This window comes from Ailuropoda melanoleuca, chromosome 19 (assembly GCF_002007445.2).
Source record: "Ailuropoda melanoleuca isolate Jingjing chromosome 19, ASM200744v2, whole genome shotgun sequence".
Lineage (NCBI taxonomy): Eukaryota > Metazoa > Chordata > Mammalia > Carnivora > Ursidae > Ailuropoda > Ailuropoda melanoleuca.
In genome coordinates, this window is record NC_048236.1 from 31,031,324 (window position 1) to 31,056,481 (window position 25,158).

General features: G+C 36.2%; 1 protein-coding gene across 5 annotated transcripts in view; it reads left to right on the forward strand.

The window, feature by feature from the left end:
* Nucleotides 1–25,158, forward strand: part of BCKDHB (branched chain keto acid dehydrogenase E1 subunit beta) — a 219,265-nt gene that overhangs the window by 159,052 nt on the left and 35,055 nt on the right. Inside the window, exon 10 of one of the 5 annotated variants that reach the window (XM_019796471.2) lies at nucleotides 19,324–23,284. The exons of 3 other annotated variants lie outside the window; for them this stretch is intronic. In XM_019796471.2, coding sequence (XP_019652030.2) covers nucleotides 19,324–19,356 — 33 coding nt within the window. In that variant the 3' untranslated portion in view covers nucleotides 19,357–23,284. Of the gene's footprint in view, nucleotides 1–14,817; nucleotides 15,211–19,323; nucleotides 23,285–25,158 lie in introns of those variants that run through there. One more of the 5 variants, XM_019796470.2, reaches the window with a different exon arrangement.

Sequence of the window (25,158 nt, forward strand, 5' to 3'; positions counted from 1 at the left end):
TTTGATATAAGATTATGATATATGAGTAATGATAAGTTTTTATAAGTTAAACTTTTAACCAGTTAACAATGATTTCTACCAATAAATTATCTTTAAGTGCAAATTGACAGCATTGTAGATATTTTAAAATTAGATGAAGCAGATTTAAACATTAATGTTTTTAAAACTAGATCAATATAATCCCTAATTTATAGTAAAAAAATTATACTGTTATTTTTATACATTATTTATATTGTCACCAACAAAATTAAGAAAAGCAAATATTTGAGTTTTGCAGAGTTTTTAAAATTTATTATATAAATTAAAATTTGAAGCATATTACTTATCATTATATAACATGAGTGCCTCGTATTTATTTTGCATTTTATTCATTGAGTAGCATAATGTACTAACTTTGTGAAAAAAAAAAAAACAAAAAAACAAAAAATGGGGGTCATGGGAACAAATCACTCTCACACCAAGATGCTATTTCAAGTCAGAGGCAAAACTGGAAAAAGAAACTGGAATTTTCTGACTCCTAGTTAATATGTAGTCCACTAAATCATTTGAAATGATAGTGACTTGGTAAGAGAATTTTGATCTGATAGCCTTATTCATTCTGCTCCCTGAATGCTGTTTTGTTATCTCAAAAATTTCATTTGCATTTAAATGTAAAAAGAAAACAAGTAGAAACATAGAATTAGAAATTATAACTCGTCCTCCTGGGAAGTCCACTTTCTCTAAGTGTGCCTGAGCTGGGTCTCCTCACATTACTAGTCAACTGCAGTGGAGTGTAACGTATTTTTCAGACTGGAAAAGAATTAGAAAGATCATCTAATTTAGTATCTATCGGTCTTGTATAGTATGTGGACTTGTGTTAACAGAAAAATATCAGGCTTCAAGAATACATTTGTGAATTTCAGTTTGAGGAACACCCTATTAGAGTAAAACACAGTCATTACAAAAAGCTCACACGAACAAGATCATAACCACGGTGTTAAAATCAGATCCTGAAATTATGTGATAATGATCGGCAGTAACAGTTGTGAACGAGATTATCCAAAATATAATTATATTTATATCATAATGTGAAGATACCTTGTAACCCTCTCTGACTTCCAAGAATATGCCCATAGGTGTCTGGAGGCTACAGCCTGACAAATCGTGACCTCATCTGACCCTGTTCCTTTTACGCATTAGCGCTTGTTGTCCAGCGTGTGTTTGACTCACCCAGTTTAAAAGGACAGTGGAAGATCTGGAGCTCGGACAGGAGTCTTGAGTAAATGTTGAGTTTGTGCATTTGCATTCTCTATTCAAAGCTCCCCCGAGCCCCAAGAGGAAAATAGAAGTTTTAAATTTATTATAAAATGTTATGTGTTCCATGTTAAAAATCATTCAACCAACTAACTATAAAATGAATTAAGGCAATAACGTAGAGGGATTTACATGTGATGTTTTGGGGGATTAGTATTTGGATTTATTAGTATGAGGGTGAATTTAAAAATACAGGTGTTCCTGCTTAAGTAACGTATGGAAAATGGATTTTAATAAAATCAACACAGTATCCCCAAATGTTTGCCTATTGTGGCTTTTATGTATTGATAAGAGAGGGGGGAAAAAGACACCTTGAGAGATTTTTTTTTCCTTTTTCGGTAATAATGTTTGCGCATAACTCAGGGTAATCTGAAGAATAAAATCTGCTTTTCAGTAATTATTTCATGCACAGATTCAGCTAAATCCGTGTTCTATATTGAGCATCTTTTTATGGAAGGCCTCGTTCCCTGTTATAAGTGAAACCTTGATCCCATCCCCAGCGCCTTGGATTGTTTACCCTGAAATTACTTACGTGTGAGGTGCAGTTGCTTTCACCACTTGGAATGATTCATATTTCTACATTTCTTTTTGTTGTATAAACTACAATGTAAGATTAAAAAAAAGAACAGTTGTTAAGATATTGAAAGCCAGTTTTCTGGGACAGCAGGGAAAAGGTACACAGAGAACCTTGTCTTGGAAAACAAGCTTGAAATTATGGATGAGAATGATCTAGAAATTGATTAAAATACTGAGTTATTCTCATTGTTGTATCAATGAGTGTAATGTTATGTAAAAATGAGCACACACCAAAAACTCTGCTCCACGAGCACTATTTTGTGGAAGATTTCTGGTAGTTCTTCAAAAGGTCATGGTTAATTGGACAAAAAATTGCTTTTAATATCACAATGTTTTAAGAGAATGATGATTCACAATAAAACTACTGTTTTTAAATACATTCGAATCTGAGAGCACCATTTTCAGTTTCCCTTAAATTTTAAATTATTACCCATATTAAACATGAAAATATTGAAGACAAGAAGGCACTGTAGGGAGTATTCTTTTAAGTTTATAGTTGGTATTTTCAGATAGAAAAAATTATATCACACTATATGAGATTGACTATCAGTAGAACATTTTTCTGCTAGGTTTTGCTGGCATTACTATTTTTTTTTAGTTGTATGGATAAAATATGAAAAGAATGAATATGAAGTGTATTCGTACTTTATTTACATAACTTTTCAATTTATGGCAGATGGCTCTTCCATTATACAAGGAATTCGTTGTCCACATCTTGTTTATGCCCTTTGTTTCTTTTTCATAAAGCCATTTGTTTTATTTAAAAAAAACCTCATTGTTAACAGACTTAGTTCGAAGTCATGTTAAACTCACAGAAGTGATTAAACATAACATTTTTCAAACGGATTTGTCAATAGCCTCTTCATGAAATTTATATGAATGCTTACAGAAATCAAAACCAATGCATCGAATCTAAGAACTGCTTTGCATTCCTATTGGATTGAATTTGGAGATTAACTGGGAGGCAGAGCAAACTGAGGTCTGGTATATTTGGCCCCCCACCCCTGGGGAAGATTTCTTGGTCGGTCATCCAGAGCTTCACTGTCTCTTCCCATCTAATTTTACATTCCCATCTGTTCTCACTTTGGGGGTGAGGGAACTTTTTCCTTCTTTCATTTGACACACACTGAAAGTTGGAGATAGGCTGCTTTTGGGAGTTATGCATTCCATCGTGCACCCTGATTTGTAGAAAAGTGCAAAGACAACAGAGTAATTCATTGACCTCATTGTGTAGTTTGAGCAAAGATTTTGTTGCTCCAGAAAATGATATAAATTAATTATATGTGATGTTTGTATTCCTCATCTTTATGTAACCACAGGTTTAAAAAAATCATTACCATGCAAAAAGAAATGTGTGAACCTCATCCATTTTAATATTCCTCTAATTAATTTATAATATATGCTCTACAATGCAATGTTCAAAATAGGCATTATTTATTTAAATATTAAGGCCAAATAATATGTGGTGTTTAGCAGCTTTAAATAGTATAATTTCTTTAAGCCTTGAAGAAACTAAACCTTATTATTAATTTCGAACACATTCCCATAATGATGAAATAAATCTTGACTTTGATAGGCTTGTGATAAAAAAAATGTTTGGTTTGTTGTTGTTTTTTTTTTTCCTCTGGATTCAATGCTTAAGAAGAGCGCCAGAAATTTTAGGGATTGGGGTTGGCTTAAAGGTTTGAATGTTTTTTTTTTTTTTTAACACATGGAAGCAATAAGTCTGCAATAAAGAGTCCAATTGGAGAGGATGGTAAGTTTCCATACCATTGTTCCATCCTTTCTGTGCGGTCTCTTTTCCTAGAATAAGAACTCAGAAACTGTGTGTACTGACATATATTTTTAAGGTAATCATATTCTAATACTTTGAGAGGATTTTTATAGGGTTTACACAAATCACTGTGTAAACGGAAACTTTTATAATTTTCAAGTAAAGGAATTTTGCTTTTCTTACCATTTCATGTTAGAAAGGATTCTACAGAAGAAATTTTAAAAATAAACTTCTTATTCCTACCAAATTTACCAACACTCTGCTTAAAAACATCAGTCTGAAGGAGAGGGAGAAACTCCTAAATGGTCTTGCGTTTTTATCATTGTGGAAAATGTTTAATTAAAATTATGGTGTAGTAAAGTAAGAGTCATCGGAGAAAGCTATCCGAGTAGTAATTTGATGAATAGTTTACTGCAATTTTATAATCTTAATTTTTTTTAATTAATTTTTTTTAAATCAACAATGCAAGGCATTTGCCAACAACAACAGATGTAACAAGCAGGGGAAGTGTAGTTCTATACGAAAATCTATTTAGATGGATCCAGAATATCAGAAAAGCAGTATAACACAGTGTTCAAATAGAGGATGGCCTCTTTTTAAATGGAATTTTGCCTGGAAGCCTGTTCAGTGTTCATCAAGCAGTGTCTATGGCCATAGACAGGAACCAAAGAGAAAGTCCTTCCAGGGATGCATCATGGCTGGGGTTGCTACATCACTGTTTGTGGTCTGTGCTTCCATCCAGGTGACACTCTGGTGGTCCTCCTCCTTGCCTGGATCATGCCAATGTCTCTTTCTCCTTTGCTCAGTCATGTAATTGTGGCCAGGGTGCTACCTTCAGCCCTCATCTCCCCATTCCTTCTTGCGCAATCCCAATCATTTGCATGGCTGTTCTTAAAACTTTCAGATTTAAAATCTTTAGGACTTACTCTGCCTATGGAGCATTAGACTCAAAATTTCAACTTCATGCTAGTTTTGGTAGTGATAAGAAATTTGTATGAGAAAATGGTATATGTGAAAGGATTTTTCACATGAGACATTGAGAAAAGGTGGACACTAACACATGGATATCTGCCGGTTTCTGGAAATCAGCTTATCTCAAAATGAACTCTATTTTTCCTCAACTCTTTCTGACCTTTTTTTTTTTTTAATTTTAAAAACATTTTTGAAGACTTTATTTATTTGTCAGAGAGAGGGAGAGAGAGAGACAGCACAAGCAGGGGGAGAGGCAGGCAGAGGGAGAAGCAGGCTTCCCGCTGAGCAAGCAGCACGACATGGGACTTGATCCCACGACCCTGGGATCATGACCTGAGCTGAAGGCAGATGTTTAACCAACTGAGCCACCCAGACATCCCTTTCTGGACTTTTTAAATTGTCTCCCTGCTTATCTCCACCCCTCAGCCTCTCACATCTTATCACATTACTATTCACCGTTTCCTTAAAACACATCAAATTTTGCCCATCCTCTGTTTGAATACCTCTCCTAGGTCTTCTTGGGCTGTAGAAATAAGATCTTAATGTTGGCATTAAAGATCTTCATCTGCCCAAACCAGAGTTTCTGCTATTACTTTTTACATCTTTTTATGACTTCAGTGTGCTGTCCTACTGGCCATTTCTTGAATGATAATTAATTCCTGCAACCAAACTTTACTGAGTGCTCTGCACACAGCCTCAATTTGGGCATTTCAGTCACAAAATGGAGCTCTTGTTTTAGTGACATAAATTTAGTAGCAAAAATAGATGCTAAACAGATAGTCTACAGTGTACATGCCTGCGTCGAGAAATATTGTGAGGACTGTGGGATTATAAAAACAACTTGATCACCTAACCCACAGGTCAGCTGAGTTAACTCTTGGAGGATGTGTATGACCCTGAGGTGAAGGTGGGTTGTGATTCTAGGCAGAAGGAATAAGGAGGCAGGAAAAAGAATTGATTTTCTAGAGATTTCTAGTGGTTTGGTTACGGTTGAAGAGTAGCAGATGAGGCCGTAACACCAGGTGAGGATCAGTAAGTTGGTAGGGTTTAGACGGTAAAGAATCTCATATGTAATACTGAAGCGTTTGTTTTGTGTGGAGGAGAAACAGATGGCAGAGCAGAGCCGTCTTGCGTCGATCATAAAATTCAGTCCCCGTATAATGTATTTAAGATACTCCTCATAAATTTCCCGGCAAATAGGAAGTACAGCTCTTCCTCAACTTTCAGTGTTAGGTCCCAATAAATCCATCATAAGGTGAAAATTTTGTAACTTAAAAATGCATTTAATACACTAACCTAGCGAGCATCACAGTGTAGCTTAGCCGACTTAAATGTGCTCAGAACACTTTTATTAGCCTGCAGTTGGGCAAAATCATCTAACACAATGTCTATGTTGTAATAAAGTCCTGAATATCTCATGTAATTTATTGAATACTGTGCTGAAAATGCAGAACAGAATGGTCGTACGTGTATGGGTTGTTCATCCTCGTGATTCCTGGCTGACCGCGAGCTGCAACTCGCAGCCCTGCCCAGCATCATGAGAGAGAGTATTGTACCTCTAGCCTGGAAAAAGATCACAATTCAGAATTCGAAGGTTACTTTCTACTGAATGCATATCACTTTCACATCTTTATAAAGTCAAAAAATTGCAAATTGAACCATGGTAAATCAGGGACCATCTGTAGTAGGAAAACAATAGTCATTATTTTCATTATTTAAGGCAAAAGGGTATAATTAAAAGGATTTTAAGCAGGAAATTAGCTTAGAAGGATTGTGCAATTTAGGAAAAAACTCTTTGGCACTTGTGTTGAAGATGCATTGTGAGGGGTGAGGCAGGAAGTTAGATTAACAAAGAAACTATCTGAGTAATTTAAATGAGAGATTTGGGGGTCTTCTAAGTCAAGGGCTTGAGAGCGGTGGAGAAGAGTAAGGTGAATTTTAAAGGAGGGAGAATTTGAAAGATGGACTTGCTGACTGATGAGACAAGAGTTGTGCAGGAACTGACGTGGATGACAGAGAGGCAGGCAGGAGTTAAGAATAAGGCTAGGTTTCACTCATTTATGGAACATAAGAAATAGGAAGATCGGTAGGAGAAGGAAGGGAAGAATGAAGGGGGGGTAAACAGAAGGGGGAATGAACCATGAGAGACTGTGGACTCTGGGAAACAAACTGAGGGCTTCAGAGGGGAGGGGGGTGGGGGGATTGGGATAGACCGGTGATGGGTATTAAGGAGGGCACGTATTGCATAGTGCACTGGGTGTTACACACAAATAATCATGGAACATTGCATCAAAAACTGGGGATATATTGTATGGTGACTAACATAACAAAATAAAAATTATTATTAAAAAAAAAAGAAGAAGGCTTAGCTTGGTTTCTAGGTTGGGTGATTTTTAGAATGGAGGTGCCATTTCACTGAGCTGGGGAATATTGGAAAACAGATTTAAGCACATCTTTTGTGGAAGATGATGAATTCATTTTGGACTTGTAGAATTTGAGATAAGGATGAAAATGTATGTCTGCAGCTCAGAAGAGAATCTATTAGGTGTAGGAAAAGATTAAGTATTCATCATCTTATGGGGATGGCTGAGGTCAGGGGTATGCGTATGATCACATAAGAAAAGGCTAGCCTTAAGAGGGAAGTTTCTAAAGAAGAGGCCCCCAGGGACATCAACATTTATGAGAAAGAGAGGAAGGAGAGCTGTGAAGGACTATGAGATGGAGTGGCCAGGAGAAAGAAGTGAGTAGGAGAAAGCCATTACCAAAGACAACCCTGGAGAGTTTCACCATAGAGTATGTGGCCAACATTATTAAATTCTTCCAGAGTTTAAGTCAGCTAGAGACTGATGGTTTTAATTAGAAGACATTGGTGACTGGAAGACATTGGTGACTTTGATGAATGTAGGGTTGTAGCCAGGATGGAGGCCATTTTGTATTTGGGTTGGTGAGTGAATGAGTGAAGACAAGGAAACATGACTTCAAGAAACATGCTTTTGAGAAAGGAAAGGGAGAGGCATAAAGTAGAAATCAGTCTCTAAATGCTATTCACTCAACATGGTATGTCATTTTCTCCTTTTGAACCCCTCTCCCTCACTGCCTCTTCATCCTTGTCCTCTCCCTTACCCCTCCAACCCACCTAGTGTTGAGTTTTAAAAATCTCTTAAACTTGCTGGTTGTTTTCCATTTTTCTAATAAACTCTAAATGAACTTAACAAAAAGAAAACCACACAATCTAAAACAAAAATGTAGAAAATAAGTGATATTAAGATAGGTAAGAAATTTTTTAAAAAGATTTATTTATTTGGGGGGGTGAGGGGCAGAGGGAGAGGGAAAAGTCTCAAGCAGACTTTGCACTGATTGCAGAGCCTGATTGGGGCTCTGTCTCATGACCCTGGGATCATGACCTGAGTCAAAATCATGAGTTGGTTGCTTAACCTACTGAGCTACCCAGGTGCCCCAAGATGGGTAAAAAATTTTTGAGCAGAAATGTAAAAAACAGCAAGATCCCCCTATTGTCATAGATTAATATATTTGCATAAAGTGAAAAATATTTGTGTGACAAAAACAAGCACAATTAAAAAGAGACTGACAACTGGGTCAGTGTTGAGGCATATGACAAAAGATTGTATTAAATATTCTTAAATATTAATAAGGAAACTAAAGCACCTTTGTTTAGAAAGTCAGAGACAGGTTATTTTTTAAGAATTATTAGTGGCCAGTAAACATGAAAATATATGCCACTTATGGCTAAAAATGTAAATTTCAAAAATGAGATACTTATCATCTATGACTCATAAGAGTGGTACTGCTTAAAAATAAATTGTATTTCGTGTTGAAATGGTTCAGGGTGGGTGTACAAATGGATTGGTCTTTCTAGGAAATCGGTTTGGGAATGAGTACTGAGACTCTTCAAAGTATGCATTTCCTCTGACTCAGGAATTCTAGAGATCCTCACTTTGGAGTTTCACACAAAAATGTGGAAGGGCCTTTGTTTCAGTGGCAGTCATTTGATAGGAAAATATTAGAAATAACATTAATGACAGCAGGAATATAGTTGAATAAGTTATGGTTTATCCATATGATGAATGTTACAGATTTATGAAAATCATTAAAAGAATAGTTGACAGCGTGGTAATATTTTTATGGATATAATATTAAATGAAACACTCAGTATGCAAGCCTACAGGTGTTTTACTTGCCTAATTTTGTGGATAGAAAAAATATGTATATCTAGATATAGAGGAAAAAACTTACAAAATATGACTTTTTTGGATCTGTATTTTCTTCCTCATAATTTCTTTGTTTTCTGTGTACAGAAGCATTTATAATAATTGAAAGCTTTTTTGTAGTTAGCTGTGTCTCATACACGTCATGGTAAATTTTCCAGTTCTTGCTAAACTGTTTTAAATAAGAAAACCCATTTTGCTCATAAGTCTGATTTTTAAAATATCATAGTACTTTACTTTGACGTGGTTCCTTAATCATGTACATTTGAGTTTGGGGAATTGCTGTTCTTAGTGATAGCGGCTGCCCACTCAGATTTGTGATATGAGATGGATTTCAAACCAGTAAACCCTACTACATAGATTCCATTAGTCCATCCCTCACATGCATGGTCTATTTGATTTATCGCTCTCATTATAAAAGTGAAAACAGCATTATATTTAATCTTCCCGTGTTAATTGGTCAGTGATACTGAGACTCACCTTGGATCTCTGCTTATTTTCTCTCCCTCCCTTTGGTATTAGCTTTTTGAGAGATTGCTGTCATTCTTTTTGAAATCTTTTTGGATGTAAGCCAGTCAGAAGAACGATTATCCACATTCCATCTTTCTGGGTAATGATAAAGTGCTCCACTTTCCCTCACACAGTTATTAATATTTTCCCTGTCAGAAGTGGTCCCCTTTGAATTCAAAGTCACATTCATTATGTACCTCCCTCCTCTCTCCCTTTCTTTGTAACCTCTGGTCAGCATTTTGTTGTGTCCTTTTTGGTGATGTTCCAAAACCACTCCTATCTATCCCACTTAAGACTGACTGGTCTGCCAGTTGGATGGGAAAAATGAACTGCTGGAATGTTTGAAAGGATGTGTACTCAAGTGAAAGGTTATGTTACAAACATGTAGTCTTTAGTCATGCGTTAGATGTTATTTAAGGAGTATGTGGATTCCCCAGTAACCTCAGTTTTGAACTAGCACCTCCTCGGAAAGTCTGTCCCAGATGTCCCATCTACAGTAGCTGTCCACCCCCGAGTTTTCCCCCATCACATTACTCTGGCTTACTGTCCTCATAGCCTTTGAACTGTCTGCAGGTGTCATGTTTATTTGTTCTGTGTCCTTCTTGCCCCAGTGGAAGGCAAGCTTCATAAGCTTAAGGACCGTGTGTGACTTGTTCATGTCTGTAAGCCTGGTGGCTAGAGCCCCGCCTGGCACTAAGCAGGCACTCAAGTAATTAAATGAATTGTTTGCCCTCAATCATCGCTGCTATTAATAATTTCTTTGAAGAAGAATGCTATCTTGCTGGTTTGTGTTGTATATAGAAATTGCTAGTCACGATTGCTCCATTGGACTATTGCCCTTTGTATACATCACCCCAATTTGTTGACTCCCCCCACTCGAAAGTTTTGTTTTGTGTTTATGAGTTAACTACCAAAATGAGTACTGATATCATGTGCTGTTGTCCTTCACATTGCTACTTTGTGTCCTTTTGACAAAGTTGTTTCTTGTGAATAACGTGGCAATACTTTTTTTTTCTCCTCCTAATTCTCTAGTGAGGCTAAAAAAAACATTTATTTTTTTTAAAGATTTATTTATTTATTTGAGAGAGAGTGAGAGAGTGAGTGGAGAAAAGGGGCAGAAGGAGAGAGAGAGAGCCAAGTAGACTCTGACACAGAGCTTGATCCCAGGACCCTGAGGTCATGACCTGAGCCGAAATCAAGAGTCGGATGCTTAACCAACTGCACCACCCAGGTGCCCCAAGATATTTACTTCTATGTAGTTACCAGTGAACTTCCCTAGAATGAATAGACTATTTAATGAGTAAAATAGATTCTCTAAAGAAAAGCATTACTTACTTTTGAAAGTGACGCTGATTTCTATGATTTGGTACCTTTAAATTACATTTTAGCACCTCGAGAGTTGTAGTTTACTTTCAGAGCAATTCTTGAAGGTCTAGCTGTATCCTCAAAATTATAATTGTTTGAAAATATTTCATTTCCTTATTTGGCATGAAATAGTTTCCCTTCTTTTAAAATTTGTATATTTTAATGTATAATCTTAAGGTTTTCAAACTACAATAAAATTATTTAAAATTTTCTAAGTGAGGGACAGCAGAGCGTCCATCCATGACCTGGCTGACCCTCTTGGCCACCTTGTAACATTGTAGGCAAATACAGAGAAGCATATTAAATTTGTCAAGAAATTTTAGGTGTGTTTTGTCAGCATTGTATTCACAATTAGTAAGGAGCTGGGTTGGCCTCTGGGAGACAGAACTGAAATTCTCAACTAGTTTGTCATGCTTCTTGGTGGGCAGTAAAGTTGCTGTTGTTGAAAGCTCATTTTACTTTGGTAATTTAGTGTAATTAAATTTACAGCTCAAATTAGTTTATGCTTTGTTACAAGGGCCATCACCTCTTTTCATGAATGAGTTCACAGCTCACCAAAACATGCTTGCGTTTAAAATAGACATTAAAAGAGAAATTAACTACTGCTAATGAATTTTCTGCTCGGTTTGAATCTAAACACTTGTGAAAATTAAGACAAGTTAAAATCAGCACTTACTCAAAAACAAGCAGTTGAAAATGAAAGTTATAAATCATCTAGTTTATAACTTTTGATTTTTTAAATCTATCAATATTAATGAAAGTGTTAAAGATGTTTTAATTTGCAAAAGGTCTGAAAATTTGCATTTGATTGGGAAAATGTTGAATATTTGATTATTTTCTTTCAAGTTATGTCAAAGAAGGCACTTTATTTCTTGATCCACTTGAAGAAACATGCATTTCTGTTTTAATCCTTTAAAGGACCATATAATGATATTTGCTATTTAGGGTAGTTCTATATTGCAGATGGTGCCTAGAATTTGTCTTTATCAAAATTATCAGGGGGGAGGTATAACTCATGACTTCACTTTAGAGGGTCTAAATATTTATGCTTTAAGAAGTGCCTTGAGATGACTAATATTTCAAAGTCCATTATTTATATCATCTACAATTATAGTTGTATCATTTTTGTATCATTTTTTATAAGTCCTGATCATTTGCTTTCTTTTGGTAGGATTTGTTTACCCTCTTAATAACTACATTTCTGCATTTTTTTCCTGCATCAATTTTATATTCCCAGCTTAGACTACAGATGGTCTAAAATATTCCCCATGTGTGTATATTTTTTTAAGACTTTATTTTAAATAACGTTTACACCCAACAAGAGACTCAAACTCACGACTCCCAGGTCAACAGTCGCACACTCCACCAGCTAAGCCAGCCAGGTGCCCCTCCCACCCCATGCCTGTATTTTGAGTGCTTTCTGCACCAGTCAGAGAGAATCTTGGTTTTCCCTGAGATGGCTTGTATATTCAAATTTTCTAGCACCATTTTTCTCCTTTAATCTATTCCTTTTAAAATACCAATGGTTAATTCAATATGAGCAGTTAAAGAAATTGAAACTTAATCTTACCTTTTCAACTCATTACCGAAGAATCCCCTGCCTCTGCATCCTGACAATAAAGTTACGCTCTATTTTTCCAACCATGAATTTTTCTGGGCATCAATTTCTACCTAAGAGTGCATAGCAGACCAAATTGAATGTGTTTTGTGAAAAATATTCCAACATCACACGATCCTATAATTTATTAAAACCAGCTTTCCTATGGCAGTTCCAAAAACATAGTTCAGGTACATTAAAATAATGAAGTTATTATACAAATATTGATAAAATACCCTTTTCATTTGATGGAATGTTTTATTATGTGTGCAGCTATCAATTTACCTAATGAATCCAGTACCCATTTTAATAAAACCCATGTATTTTATAGAACTAGGACCTTGCCTAACCTATATTTAGAGTCCCAGGAGCCACAGTGGTGTAGGTGAAGTGAAATGTTCCTATTAGAGAGCATGCCACTGGGGTTCCTTTCGTTAGCCCGCCAGAGACCAACAGTGCCTTATTTTTTTCCTTCTCTCTTGCCGTCTTGCCTCCCTCCCTTTCTTTTGCCTTTGCCTTTCCTGCTAGCCTCAGCAAACATGATGGATCTTTGCGGCAAAACTGTAATTCTTCTCTCACCATGGACACGCTAGCATTATTCAGGGTAGTTTGTGCTTATGAAAGCCTTCTCGATCCTAGTAGGCAAACATTAGAAGTGCCCTGAAATATTAGATGAAGGTAGAGGAATGAGGCTAGATGGAGGCAGCTATTTGCTTTTTCACACAGTTGATCAAAGGTGATATTTTAAAAAACTTATGAAATTAATACCATCTGTGATGCATTTTTAAAGGGAATCATCTATCAGTATGAAGTCCCTGAGTGTATATTTTTTCCTGGTGTTTTTTTTTTTTTTAAATGGTGTAATGGAATGAGGTGTTATAGATGACACTTCTCCCTGCCTTGTTAATTTCCTCCAAGAATGTCATAGCTAACGGTAGTTTTAATGATGCTGTTAGGGATAATTTACTAAAATTGAAACTAGGGGGATCACTAGGACACATACTAAAGAAAGACATTCTTTCCCAAACCTGAAATGAACAAGTGGAAGTCCATAAAATGTTTTTTATTTCCCCTAAGAGTAGGCTAATTTTCCTTTTTACCTTCACAACAAACATCCTCAAAAAAAAAAAAAAACCATCTTGAAATTGTGGTTATCCTATTTGAAGAAATTTGCTAAGCACTTGAAAAGTTCATTTTGAATGACTTTTCTTACTGCTTGCCTTGTTACTGAAAATTGGGACAGAATATTATTTGTTCATTCATGAAGAAGCATCTAGTTAATAAGATGAAGGAGAGTTCTCTCTGACATCATTTGTGTGTTACCTCTACGAGAAAGATTCTTTTAGGGGCGCCTGGGTGGCACAGCGGTTAAGCGTCCGCCTTCGGCTCAGGGCGTGATCCCGGCGTTATGGGATCGAGCCCCACATCGGGCTCCTCTGCTATGGGCCTGCTTCTTCCTCTCCCACTCCCCCTGCTTGTGTTCCCTCTCTCGCTGGCTGTCTCTATCTCTGTCGAGTAAATAAATAAAATCTTAAAAAAAAAAAAAAAAAGAAAGAAAGATTCTTTTAGAACCAAGGCTTAGTTCACTTGCTTCCAGCTAATGAACTTGTTTTCTTCAGGGACACTTAGCCTTAAAATAATGTTTCCCGAGAGTATAGAATTCCATGTTATGCAAATAGAGAGGCTTCCCTCGAGTCACAGGGAAGGATAGCTGGGCTTATCAGGTGTATGCTGGTTTGTCTGTTGAAAGTCTTTTGCCTTACAGCTGTAAGGCCAGCAGCCTCTCTGCTGTCTAGAACATTTAAAAATTGATAGCTATTTCATAGATAAAACCTGAAGTCCTTTGTTTTTAGTGAAGTGTTTGTGTGTGTTTTTTAGATTTTATTTATTTATTAGAATGAGAGAGCACAAGAAGGGGGAGCTTCAGGCAGAGGGAGAGAGAGAAGCAGGCTCTCCACTGAGCAGGTAGCCTGACCTGGGGCTCGATCCCAGGACCCTGGGATCTTGACCTGAGCTGAAGGCAGAGGCTTAACCGACTGAGCCACCCAGGCGCCTCTTTAGTGAAGATTTTTATTAGTGAAGTTTATTTTATTTTTCAGTGTCTTACAGGTAGAGTATGATCCCCTGTGATATTTCTCTTTTCATGCTCTCTGCAGGTCAAGCATTTTAAAGATGATTTCATCTTTGCATTGGTTTTCATGAAGACTTTGGTCATCTGTATGTCAAATAGAGCTGACATCTTCATTAGGATACATTTATCTAAAGAAGAAATGGTCACAAATATGTGGGGACCATTGTTTCAGCTTCTGTGTCAGGCTAAAGAGAGGTGAACTGGTAGAAAGTGGAGAAATTAGACCCACTTTTCTTGGTCCAGTTGTTTACAAAGTTATTCCCATTTCCACCAATTCTTGTGTCCTATTGCCTGAATAGGAAGCCTTTCCTACGAACAGTGAGGTCTTGGCACTAGCAGTGGGAATGAAGTGATCATATACTTTATCTTCCAGATTCGGACACCAGGCATAAATCGGGGTCATTCCATGAAAACTGGGATGTGTAATTACTGACTGAGGCTACGTTGTGGGAATATGTCAACTACTATGTTCTGCAATCAAATCTTATGGATAGGTAACAGTGGAATTAGATCTAGATAGGAAGGATTCTTGGTAAATCAAATTTAGAGTTCTTAAATGTCCAAGAACTAAAAAAAAAACAAAAAAAAAAACAAAAAATGAAAAAACTCAAGAACATAAGTACCATCTTTTTGTTCAGTGATTATATCTTTTAACCGTAAAAGAAGAATTTAAGATGGGTTGTTTTTGCTCGTGGCTGCTGCTGCTTGTTCTCGTGTGTCATTTGTTTTTAGTTATTGGCAAACTACCTGGGAATCGTTCAATGACTTGTTGGTTGTGTTGGACATTAATCCTTAATAGTTTAAAAATGTCAACAAGTTCCAAATGTATTTAAAATAACTTTAAAATTTTCCCTTAAGTGAATGTTTAGTTGTTTGTATTGTGTACAAAATAAAGATGAAAATACAATTATGTGACTTAACGATGTCGTTTACTTGTTAGCTGTTTTACCAATCAAGGAATGATAAAGTGACCCTTTCTATGAATGACAGCTTTTAATTTTTACAAGTTTGACTATTTGAAATAACTGCTGAAGGGGGAAATTTTATTGTTCCCCAAATGGTAAATTAAGGATCTGGAGAGATTCATTAACCATTTCAGTGATTTTAGCCTTTCAGTAAACTTTAGTTTCATTACATTGAATTAAATTATTAAAGGCCTGAAATGATTCTATAAAAATTGATTTAATTGCATGCTGACTTTGGGGTGTATGTTTTTGGAAAAATGCTTTAATGAGAAAGACCCACCTGGCAAGATCAAGATCTCCTAGATTAATGGGGATTTGGGAGCAAATACGACATTAAACATGCCTTGTATATGTATTTAAAATAAGGTAAATAAGTACAGTACTTCCAAAAGAGAGTGGAACAAGGGCTGTTTGCCCCCTGCAGAGGCTCCCTTCTCCGGAGCGATCTTCGTTTCCCACGGTGCTGCCGAATCGCGTGTACCATCAAGGATATTCTCCCAGAGTTTTGTGTTACATAGGTTGTACTTCTTTTAAAAAAAGATTTTTAAACTTTTAAACTTCTTTTTTTAAGATTTTAAAACCCTTTTTTGCATTACCAGTTATGTTTCAGTGTGTGTGTGTGTGTGTGTGTATGTATGCATACACACACAAATTGTCCTGGGGCTTATGGCTGTGGTTTTCATTGCCTGGCCTTCAATCATGTGTGCAGTGGCTAGAGCAACACCCAGTGTTGAGAAGCCTAGAAGTTTAGAACGCAGCAGTGGCTAAGTGTCCTTTTGTTTAAGGGGACAGAATGTAACTGTGCACATACATAAATAGCTCTCACATTTTAAAACTCTGGGGAACAAATGTGAAGCTGTTTCCAGCAAACAGATTTGTAAAACCCTCATTGCTGAGGGATTATTGAATGGCCAATCTGTATATTTCTAGAACTTCTAAATCTTTTTTTTGGGGGGGGGTTCTTTGATTTCTCTTCTTTAATAATTCTAGTAAGACATTGTAGACAGTATGGTTGCATTTAAAATTTTACTGCATAGTCCAAAATTTAAGCTAAAAATAGCCACCTTTTCAGTGATTCCAAGCCCTTGAAGGGTTACACACAGTGCAAAGCTGAATGTCTCCCTTCTTTGAAAACTTAGGACTGTCAATTATATCAGGCAGTGAAGTAATTATGCAGTTGCACTGGTTAACCATAAAAAGATCAAGGGATGAATAAAATGCAGTAATAATAGTAAATGTTATAAAATAGTGATCATTTATAATCTTAAGTGATAAATAGCTAAACCATTTGTCACTTGGTAGAGTTGGTCAATTCACATAGCATCCTGGTTTGTTATAGGAGAAAACTGACTTAAATACATTTAGGGATGACAGATACTATCCCACATAATAGCACTTTTATTTGGTGAATAGTTCTTTCCAGATTTTTCAGAGAAAACCTTAGGATGCTAAAAACTATGATCAAAAGGGACTTCTGCTTTAAATTATAGCTATATTTCCTTCTTGAGGTAGTTATATATAGTCACTTGGGTAAAAGCATTTAGAGAAGGTTATTTTTCAAGTGCATATAGTTAGGTTCAAGGGAATTATTCTAAAATATTCGTAGATATTTGTTATTTCTAGGTAGAGGAATTGCATGTATGAATGATTTTTAACTCTCTTCTTTATCGAAGGCATTATTTATCCCCAAATTTCCAAATGCTTGCTTCATGTCTCCATTTGGATGTCTGAAAGTTCTTTAAAAAAAAAAAAAAGAAATGTCCAAACCCACTGTTATTTTGTGTTCCCTGCGTCAGGCCAAAAGCCTGGGAGGCCTCATGAATGCGTTTTCCCTACGCCCTGCATTCAGTCCACCAGGAGGTGCACTGCTCTAGAAATATATCTCTAATCTGACCATTTAGCACTTTTACTACCTAAATCAAAGCCAGCATCTTTCTTCCCTGAACTATCAGTGTCTCGCAAGTTTTTCCTTCAGAGTAGCTGGAATAGCCTTTTGAAAGTGCAAATTAAATCACGTATTTCCTTGTCCCAGTGGAGTCCCCCCCCCCATCCTCACCATGAAATCCTAACTCCGTACCACAGCCTGAGTAGCTCTACTGCCTGATCTTAGTTTCCAGTTCGTTCTGCCTTCTTCGCTCTTGTGTAGCCTCAGGGATCATCTTGCTCCTTGAATGAATATAATTGTGGTTTAAAAAAAAAATTGACATAAGGCTAGAAACACATACTTCTGCTGATAGCTTCAGAATATCTCACAGATCAGACAAAAATAGAAAATTTGATCCAGATAATGCAAACATGCCCTGGACAAGTCACTTAAAGTTTCTTAGGGTGTGGTGTTATTTTTCATCTTTTTCATAATGCCATAATTTGAATAACACAACTTATATAGTTAATGCCAGTTTAAGTAATTGTGAAAGTAACTATGAAAAATTCTTTTAGTTTCATAGATCAATGTTACATTTAGTAGCATGGGTTTTAAATTTTCCTGTAATTTTAATCACTAACTCATTATTTATTTAAGAAAAATTCAGTTTAGGCTTTTCTTTTTCTTTTTTTTTCTTTTAGATTGATCCAATAGACTTTTATTTATCTCTTTCTAATTTAACTAAATAATGATGAGAATGGTTCTCAATTGCACTCTTAATATTGTTGCAAAGGTAATGTAATCGAAGTCTCAGAAGGGGAGGAGAAACATAGGAAATTCAAAGGCAGAATCTATAGACAAAGATAGTAGCCAGAGGGGGTGAAAAATGAAACATTATATATAGGGAACAGCACCCCAAAGTTGCCTTACTTCTCATTAGGAACAACCCAAGTCAGAAGACAATGGAGTGACACCTTTATAAGGCTGAAGGTTAAAAAAAAAAAAAACTAACAACCCAGAAATCTACATTCAGGCAAACTAGCCTTCAAAAATGGAGGGAAAAATAAATAATTTTTCAGATGAGCAAAAATGAGAGAATTCACTGCCATTAGACCTGTGTTATGGGAAATACTAAAGGACATTCTTCATGCTGAGAGGAAACAACACCAGATGGTAACTCAGATCTATAACTAACAACTGCAGAACACACATTCTTTTCAAGTGCACAGAGAATATGGGCCAAAATAGACCATATGTTATTATACCATAAGCAAGTTTTAATAAGATTCAAACGTTTGAAATCTTCCGTAGTGTGTTGTCTAGCCACAATGGAATTTAAATTAGATAGTAATAAGATACCTAGAAAATACTCAAATGTTTGGAAATTAAAAGTAAAATTCTAATAATAGTAGGTCAAAGAAGAAATAACAAAGGAATTTATAAAATCTGATGAGCTGAATAATAATGACCACACAAAATATGTGTAGAGAAGTTTAATACTTAGAGGAATATGCAAACTGTCAATGTTCATCTTCAAAAGGAAAAAAAAACCCTGTAAAACAAGGTTTAAATCTTCTACCTTAAGGCAGAGAAAGAAAAGCAAAATATACCTGTAGTAAGTAGAAGAAAGGAAAAAAATCAAGATAATAACAGAAACAATGAAAAAGAAAAGATACTACAGAGAACTTGACAAAGCCAAAGAACATTCGTTCTTAGGAACGGTGAATTAATAACCCACCAGCAAGACTGATCAATGAAAGGAGAGAGAAAACATACATGGCCAGTAAGAGGAATGAAAGTGGGAATATCATTACAGACCCAACAGACATCAAAATGAGGTAAGGGAATATTAGGAATAACTGTATGTGCTTGGTCCAGATTCTCTAAAAATGGTTGAAGGGCAAGGATGGGATGGGACATGGCGGAGGGGAGGGGAAGGCGGGGTAGCTCTCAAGCCCCTACTGTGTGCTGAGTACTTAGCTGGAACTTCACACGTTTTTTTTCCTCCCTCACTATCTTAATGAAGTGTCTGTTATGCTCATTTTTACAGATTAGGAAACTGAGGCTCAGGCAGGGTAATTAATCTGCCTGTGGCTGGATAGCAGGCAAGTAAAGGAACTAGAAACTGAACCGCATCTGTCTCCAGGCGCCATCTGCTCTCTGGACTCTGTGTGTCGTGAACACGGCAGTAATGAATCCCGGCAAACCAAGTAGAAAACTCACAGAGCATGTGGAACTGGAGCCCCTCTGTGTGGGGTGTCACTCAGAGCTGTCTGATGATCATGTTGTTTCCTCTTATTTAATCCAAAATGTGATTATTTTTTTGTTTTGTATTCTCAAAACCCATTTTTTCTATATGTAAATGAAATCCATTTAAATTAAGCAGAAGGTTGTTAACGAAAGAAGTCGAATATTAAGAAAACTTTTGTTTAGCCATGAAGATGAAAGTGCCCCCCCATCCACCCTGCCTGCATGGACACGAACATTTCAGCAATTAAACATTAATTCTTATAAAGGAGGAATAATAACACTTGAAAAAATAGATTTTGTTTTGTTTTCTTCTAGGAATCCCACCCTAAAAAATGGCCTTTGTGTCCCTCTCTTCCTCTCTCCCTTTCTCTCTCTCCCTTTCTCTCTCTCTCTCTCCCTCTCTCTCTCTCTGTGTGTATGTGTGTGTGTGTGTGTGTGTGTGTCTAGGAAAAGTAGGCTTTTTAATATAATGGCTATTTCCCTATTTTTTCTGGCAAGTAGAACGTATAGAAAAGATTGTTTCTGTTTGTAGAATGCAAAATATTTTCAGGCATATTAACAAATAATGAAAGGTAAAATAGAATACATTTTTGTAGGGATTCCTTTACAGTCTGATTCAGCTTACAATACTTAAATGTTTACATTAGGAGATGAATTAATAGTGGTGATTCATCTCAAAAATATACAGATGAAGCTCATGTTAAAACTCTAGGAGTAAAGTATCTCTTTGCATGTACTGCAATATATTTCATATTAAATATATAATTAAACTGTTATACTAAAGTATTTTTGAGAACAGATCCTAGATTTTTCTTTTTTTTTCTTTTTTTTTTTGATCCTAGATTTTTCGTGCAAGTTTTGTGAATGATCTCTTGTGAGTGCCAAAAGCTTAAATACACCTTTTTATTTTGCACAATGTTGAGTTCTATAATCATGATATAATCAGCATGAACAACCGTGTTGGTTGCTTGAAATGCTGACTTTTCTGGCAAAACCATGTGCTGTCAAGTAGGTGATAGAGCATTCATTAATACAGCTAGCACAGTGTTTGTTATCGGTCGTTGTATACCAGGGGAGTTTGAATTTTCGGACGAGTCAGACTTTGAAAACAACCAGTTCTGTCACTCATTGAGCTTTTATTTTTGTTTAGCTCTAAACTGTATTTTGGATTTGTTATTTTCTTCAGTTACATTGTTCAAGGGAAAATACTGTATGAAGTTGTGCTAAAACAAAATTCTGGGTGACAAATGAAATAGGAGCTCCGCTGTGAAACAAACATTGCAATGCGAACAGACAGCGCAGAGCAGCATTTGTTAGAAAACTCAGATCAGTGGCGTGGCAGCACTGCCTGGGTTTGAGATGCACAAATACCAGTGCTCGCTTAAATGGGGTAACGATGCTTTAAAAAAAAAGAAAGGCAAAATTTCCAGTGTGCATGGCAAGAAATGTAGATAGGGCCTTATTTTATTAAAATTAGGAAATTAAAAAAAAATTCATACAGGGAAAAGTCTTCACATGATATTACCTGAACTCAAAGAATAACCCTGTTTTATCTTCTGGCTTCAGTTAGTGAGATTTACGTAATCCCGTGTCTAGATTCTCTAGTGTGGAGATCGTGTACAGTGGTAAATGTAGCCGACTAGGCGGGGAAAAGAAAGCGTCTTCAAAACTAGCTGCATCCACTTCTGAGTTGTAACTGAATAAATAAGTCTGGCAAAAATAGATGATAGAGAAAGGAGACTAAAAATTAGGGCAGAACCCATGGACTCATAAAGAAAAGAGACTCTTAAGAGAATGTCCACCCCAACTTCCCACTTCTGCTCTGGTTTCACTTGATCCCCCGTGAACTTGCTTGCTCGCTCCTGAGTGTGTCCACACAAACCTACCCATGGGGCAGACACGGGCATCTGCATAAGAACCCGCAAGGGATTGCAGGCCTGAAGCAAGTTAAGAAAAGTACTGGGTCTACTCTGCGCGTGCCAAGATCTTTTTCAGAAAGCAAGTCCCCAGTGAAATGAGAACAGTAAGAGTGCTGTTTCCCCTCCCCCTCCCCCTCCCGTGTTTAATGGAAATGGACTCTTCGAACTTCTCCAACCCTCCTCGGGAAGGACAGTCTCTTATTCTGTGATTTGGTCATCTTCTTTTGTTCATGTTGCGTACATATTTCTCTTCGCAACTGATTATGTTAATTGGCTTTGGAGTTACTGTCTTTGTCAACAAGTCAGCCTGGTGTTCATCACCCATTTCTTTCTTTTCTTGGGTGTAGGAAATTGTACCGGTTCACGAACGGCGCTAGAGACCAATTTTTTTTCATTATCATGCAGACATTTTAGCTCCTTAGAGCTGTGTCTCTGTTTTGTCTTTGCTTTATGTTACACAACGAAAAGTTCCCCTTAGGTGGGTCTCCAAGAAAATATGAATAGGAACAGCCTGTCCTAAAAGGAGTGTTCCAAAACTCTTCCAGTTTTTTAGTAATTTTTAAAAAATCTTTTTAAAAAAAATTTTAAGTTTTAAAAAATGTTGGAGCTAAAAAAAATAGTAATAAAAAATAAATTAAAAAAATATTGGAACTAAGTAATTAAGGAAAAGTGGAAATACAGTAAAGGCTATGTAGCCAGCATTTATTATGCTAGATACCATTCTAAGCTTTTTAGCTGGATTATTTCATTTATAATATTGTTAATACAAAACTTTAACCAAAAAAAAAAAAAAAAAGATTCTAAAGACCTGAGACGCAAAGAAGCTTAGCAACTTGGTCAAGATCACACAGCTAGTAGGTAGCACGTTTAGACCTTGGTCATCTGACTCTAGACTGCTGAATTTCCCTAAAATATGAACGGCAGAAAAACAAATACTGTATCCCTGGTAAAAGTTGAAAAATACTTCTATTAAATATGTGTAAGCGTGCTTATGAAGGATTCGGACCACTGGAATTAGTTTTAGGATGACTTTTCTGTCTGTCTTAATATACTTTTACTGATATAAAAACAAATGCCATATATAATCCCTAGTTGAATAATCCTTTGTATTTTAAGCAGCAAGATAACTTTGTAAGCATTATAAAATTATGAAATTGTGCAACAGTTGATATTATCATAAACTTTGGCCAGTTTTTTTAATATAAGTAGTCATTATTTGTAACATCATATTTGTGATGTTATTTTTTTCTCCAGTAACTATAAGATTTCAATCTATATAATTTTAAAAGGCTGTAGATAATCTAAGTTTTCAAATACCAATAAACTTCCACATTAATGACAGGAAAAATTTGGCAAGTAACATTTCTGACTTACTTTACGATTCTTCAAAGACAGTAACTAATTGTTAGATGGTATGTCTGGTTTGTGAGTTCTGAGTGGGAAGGGTTTGATCTTTAATTTGATGTTCAACTTGTAATGTTGTTTCCCAGTATTGGTTGATAAGTGGATTTTGTAAGACAACCAGATCCTCGCCTAAGAAATAGAAATGTAATTCAAGGAATCTTTTCTATAATTTTAATATCCTTTAAAACTTTTCTTTTACTATGCTCTAGAAGAATGATGAACTAATAGTTTAAAAATCAACATTAAATATAAAAGAAGTGATGGGGCACCTGGGTGGCTCAGTTGGTTGAGTGTCCAACTCTTGATTTCAGCTCAGGTCGTGATCTCAGGGTCATGGGATCAAGCCTCGCATAGAGCTCCATGCTGAGTTTGGAGCCTGCTTTGTACACTCGGGATTCTCTCTCCCCCTCTCTCTGCTCTCCTACCCCACTTGCACTCACTCACTCTCTCGCTTAAAAAAAAAAAAATATATATATATATATATACATATATGTGTGTGTGTGTATGTAAAATAAAGGAAATGAAATATATAATGAATTAATTGCACACATCTTTTTAGAAAATTTCACATTATCAGCAAACATGAACAAAAAGTTATAAACAGGTAAGATTCATTGTAATAATAAGATACTTGGGGAAAGAATATAGGTTTAAAATTTTTATTACCTAGTTGATTCAGTTAAAAGTACTCAGTTAAAAAAACAGCATCAATCAAGGAAGCACACCTATGATTCTGTGCCAGGTTGTTTTAGTCACTATGGATCATTACGTGCCTAGTTTTTAGTTTTACGTGATTATTTTATTTGAATGAATTGTGAATAGATTTGAAATATTCATAAAACCCTCAGGGAAATTGTATCTCACTTTATTTGGGGCACTGTGGTATTTTGGGGTTGGTAATTTGCAGGCCTAGAAACTGGATATTGTTGGCTGGTTGGGCAGAGCTTATAACTCGAGTCCTCAGGAGGGGAGCTGTTCCATCCTCAAGCTGCAAGTTTGTTTCTAGGCATGGGAGAAGGCAGTAAACTTACTTCCCATCTTTTTTTTCTCTCAGCTTTTTTTTTTTTTTAAGATTTTATTTATTTATTTATTTGACAGAGAGAGTGGGAGAAGCAGACTCCAGGGCTGGACCCCAGGACCCTGGGATCATGACCTAGCCGAAGGCAGATGCTTAACTGACTGAGCCACCCTGGCAGCCCTCTCTCAGCTTTATTTTTAACTTCCTATTTTCCTAAGCTTGTTATTGTACCATCTTTATATTTTCTGTTAGTTGTGTTTATTTCAGTGGGGAAAAGAAAGTGTAGAAATAATGGTTCTTAGCTAGCTTGTTTGCTTACTCTGATATTCTAGGGAACTCAGCTGGCCCTGTTTTCAACCTGCACCGTGATGATGGAGGCTGCAGGACCCTCTGAAATGTCAGAGTGAGAAAATTGTTCACAACCTCTTCATAACTCAAGAAAAATTGGATGCAGTTTAACACCATCTGTGAATTCTTTTGAGACTCTGTCACATTTTCTTTACGATTCTTCCTTGTTCCTACCAACTAAAGACCCCCCCTTTAAAAAACAAAACAGAACAGTGCTTTCCTCTTTTTTTTTTTTCTTTTTAAGCAATGCTTTCCTCACTTATGGCCTTCTAAACATTTCCTGTTTCTTCCTTAAGTCTTTAAAAAATAGTTGTTTTATAAGCCCCTGAAGTATCATTGTGGGGGCTTCTTAGTTGACTTTGCAGCCCCTTCAGTTGTGGGATTTATTCAGTTGCTTGGTAGAAGCTTGGGAGCACAGTGTGACTACTGATTAAATTTTTCTTGGTCTTAAAGATGAACAGATGTCACTTCTTTCAAAGACAGTTACTGTTGTCTGAAAATGTTCACTTGGGTACTTTTTAGAAGGCTTTTAGAAAATACAAATTTTATATTTCCAAATCCCTAATGGTGTTTTAGAAATTACAGCAAGCGGTAATTTTTTTCTTCTAAGATTCTCAACACTTCTTCTAAGGTAAGAGCCCAGGTCTCTACTGGGAAGCTTTAGAGGGAGAGGAAGTTAATTGGAGATGTCATGAAGTGATGCCGTGTAAGTTTTTCACTCTGAAATTCCTTAGGTCTATTTGTTGTACCCCAGCTCTGTTTTCAGAAATTTGAAGGAAGAAATGACATATTGCTGAAGCAGGTCAGACACACAGTTATAATAAGATTTATAATCTTATTTCTGATTGACAGATGAAAATCTAATGCCCGATACCAGTTAAGAGTGAGGTATGACCCAGCATCATAGTTTTATGCAGTTTGATCAATAACTTCCTGAAGTTGGGAT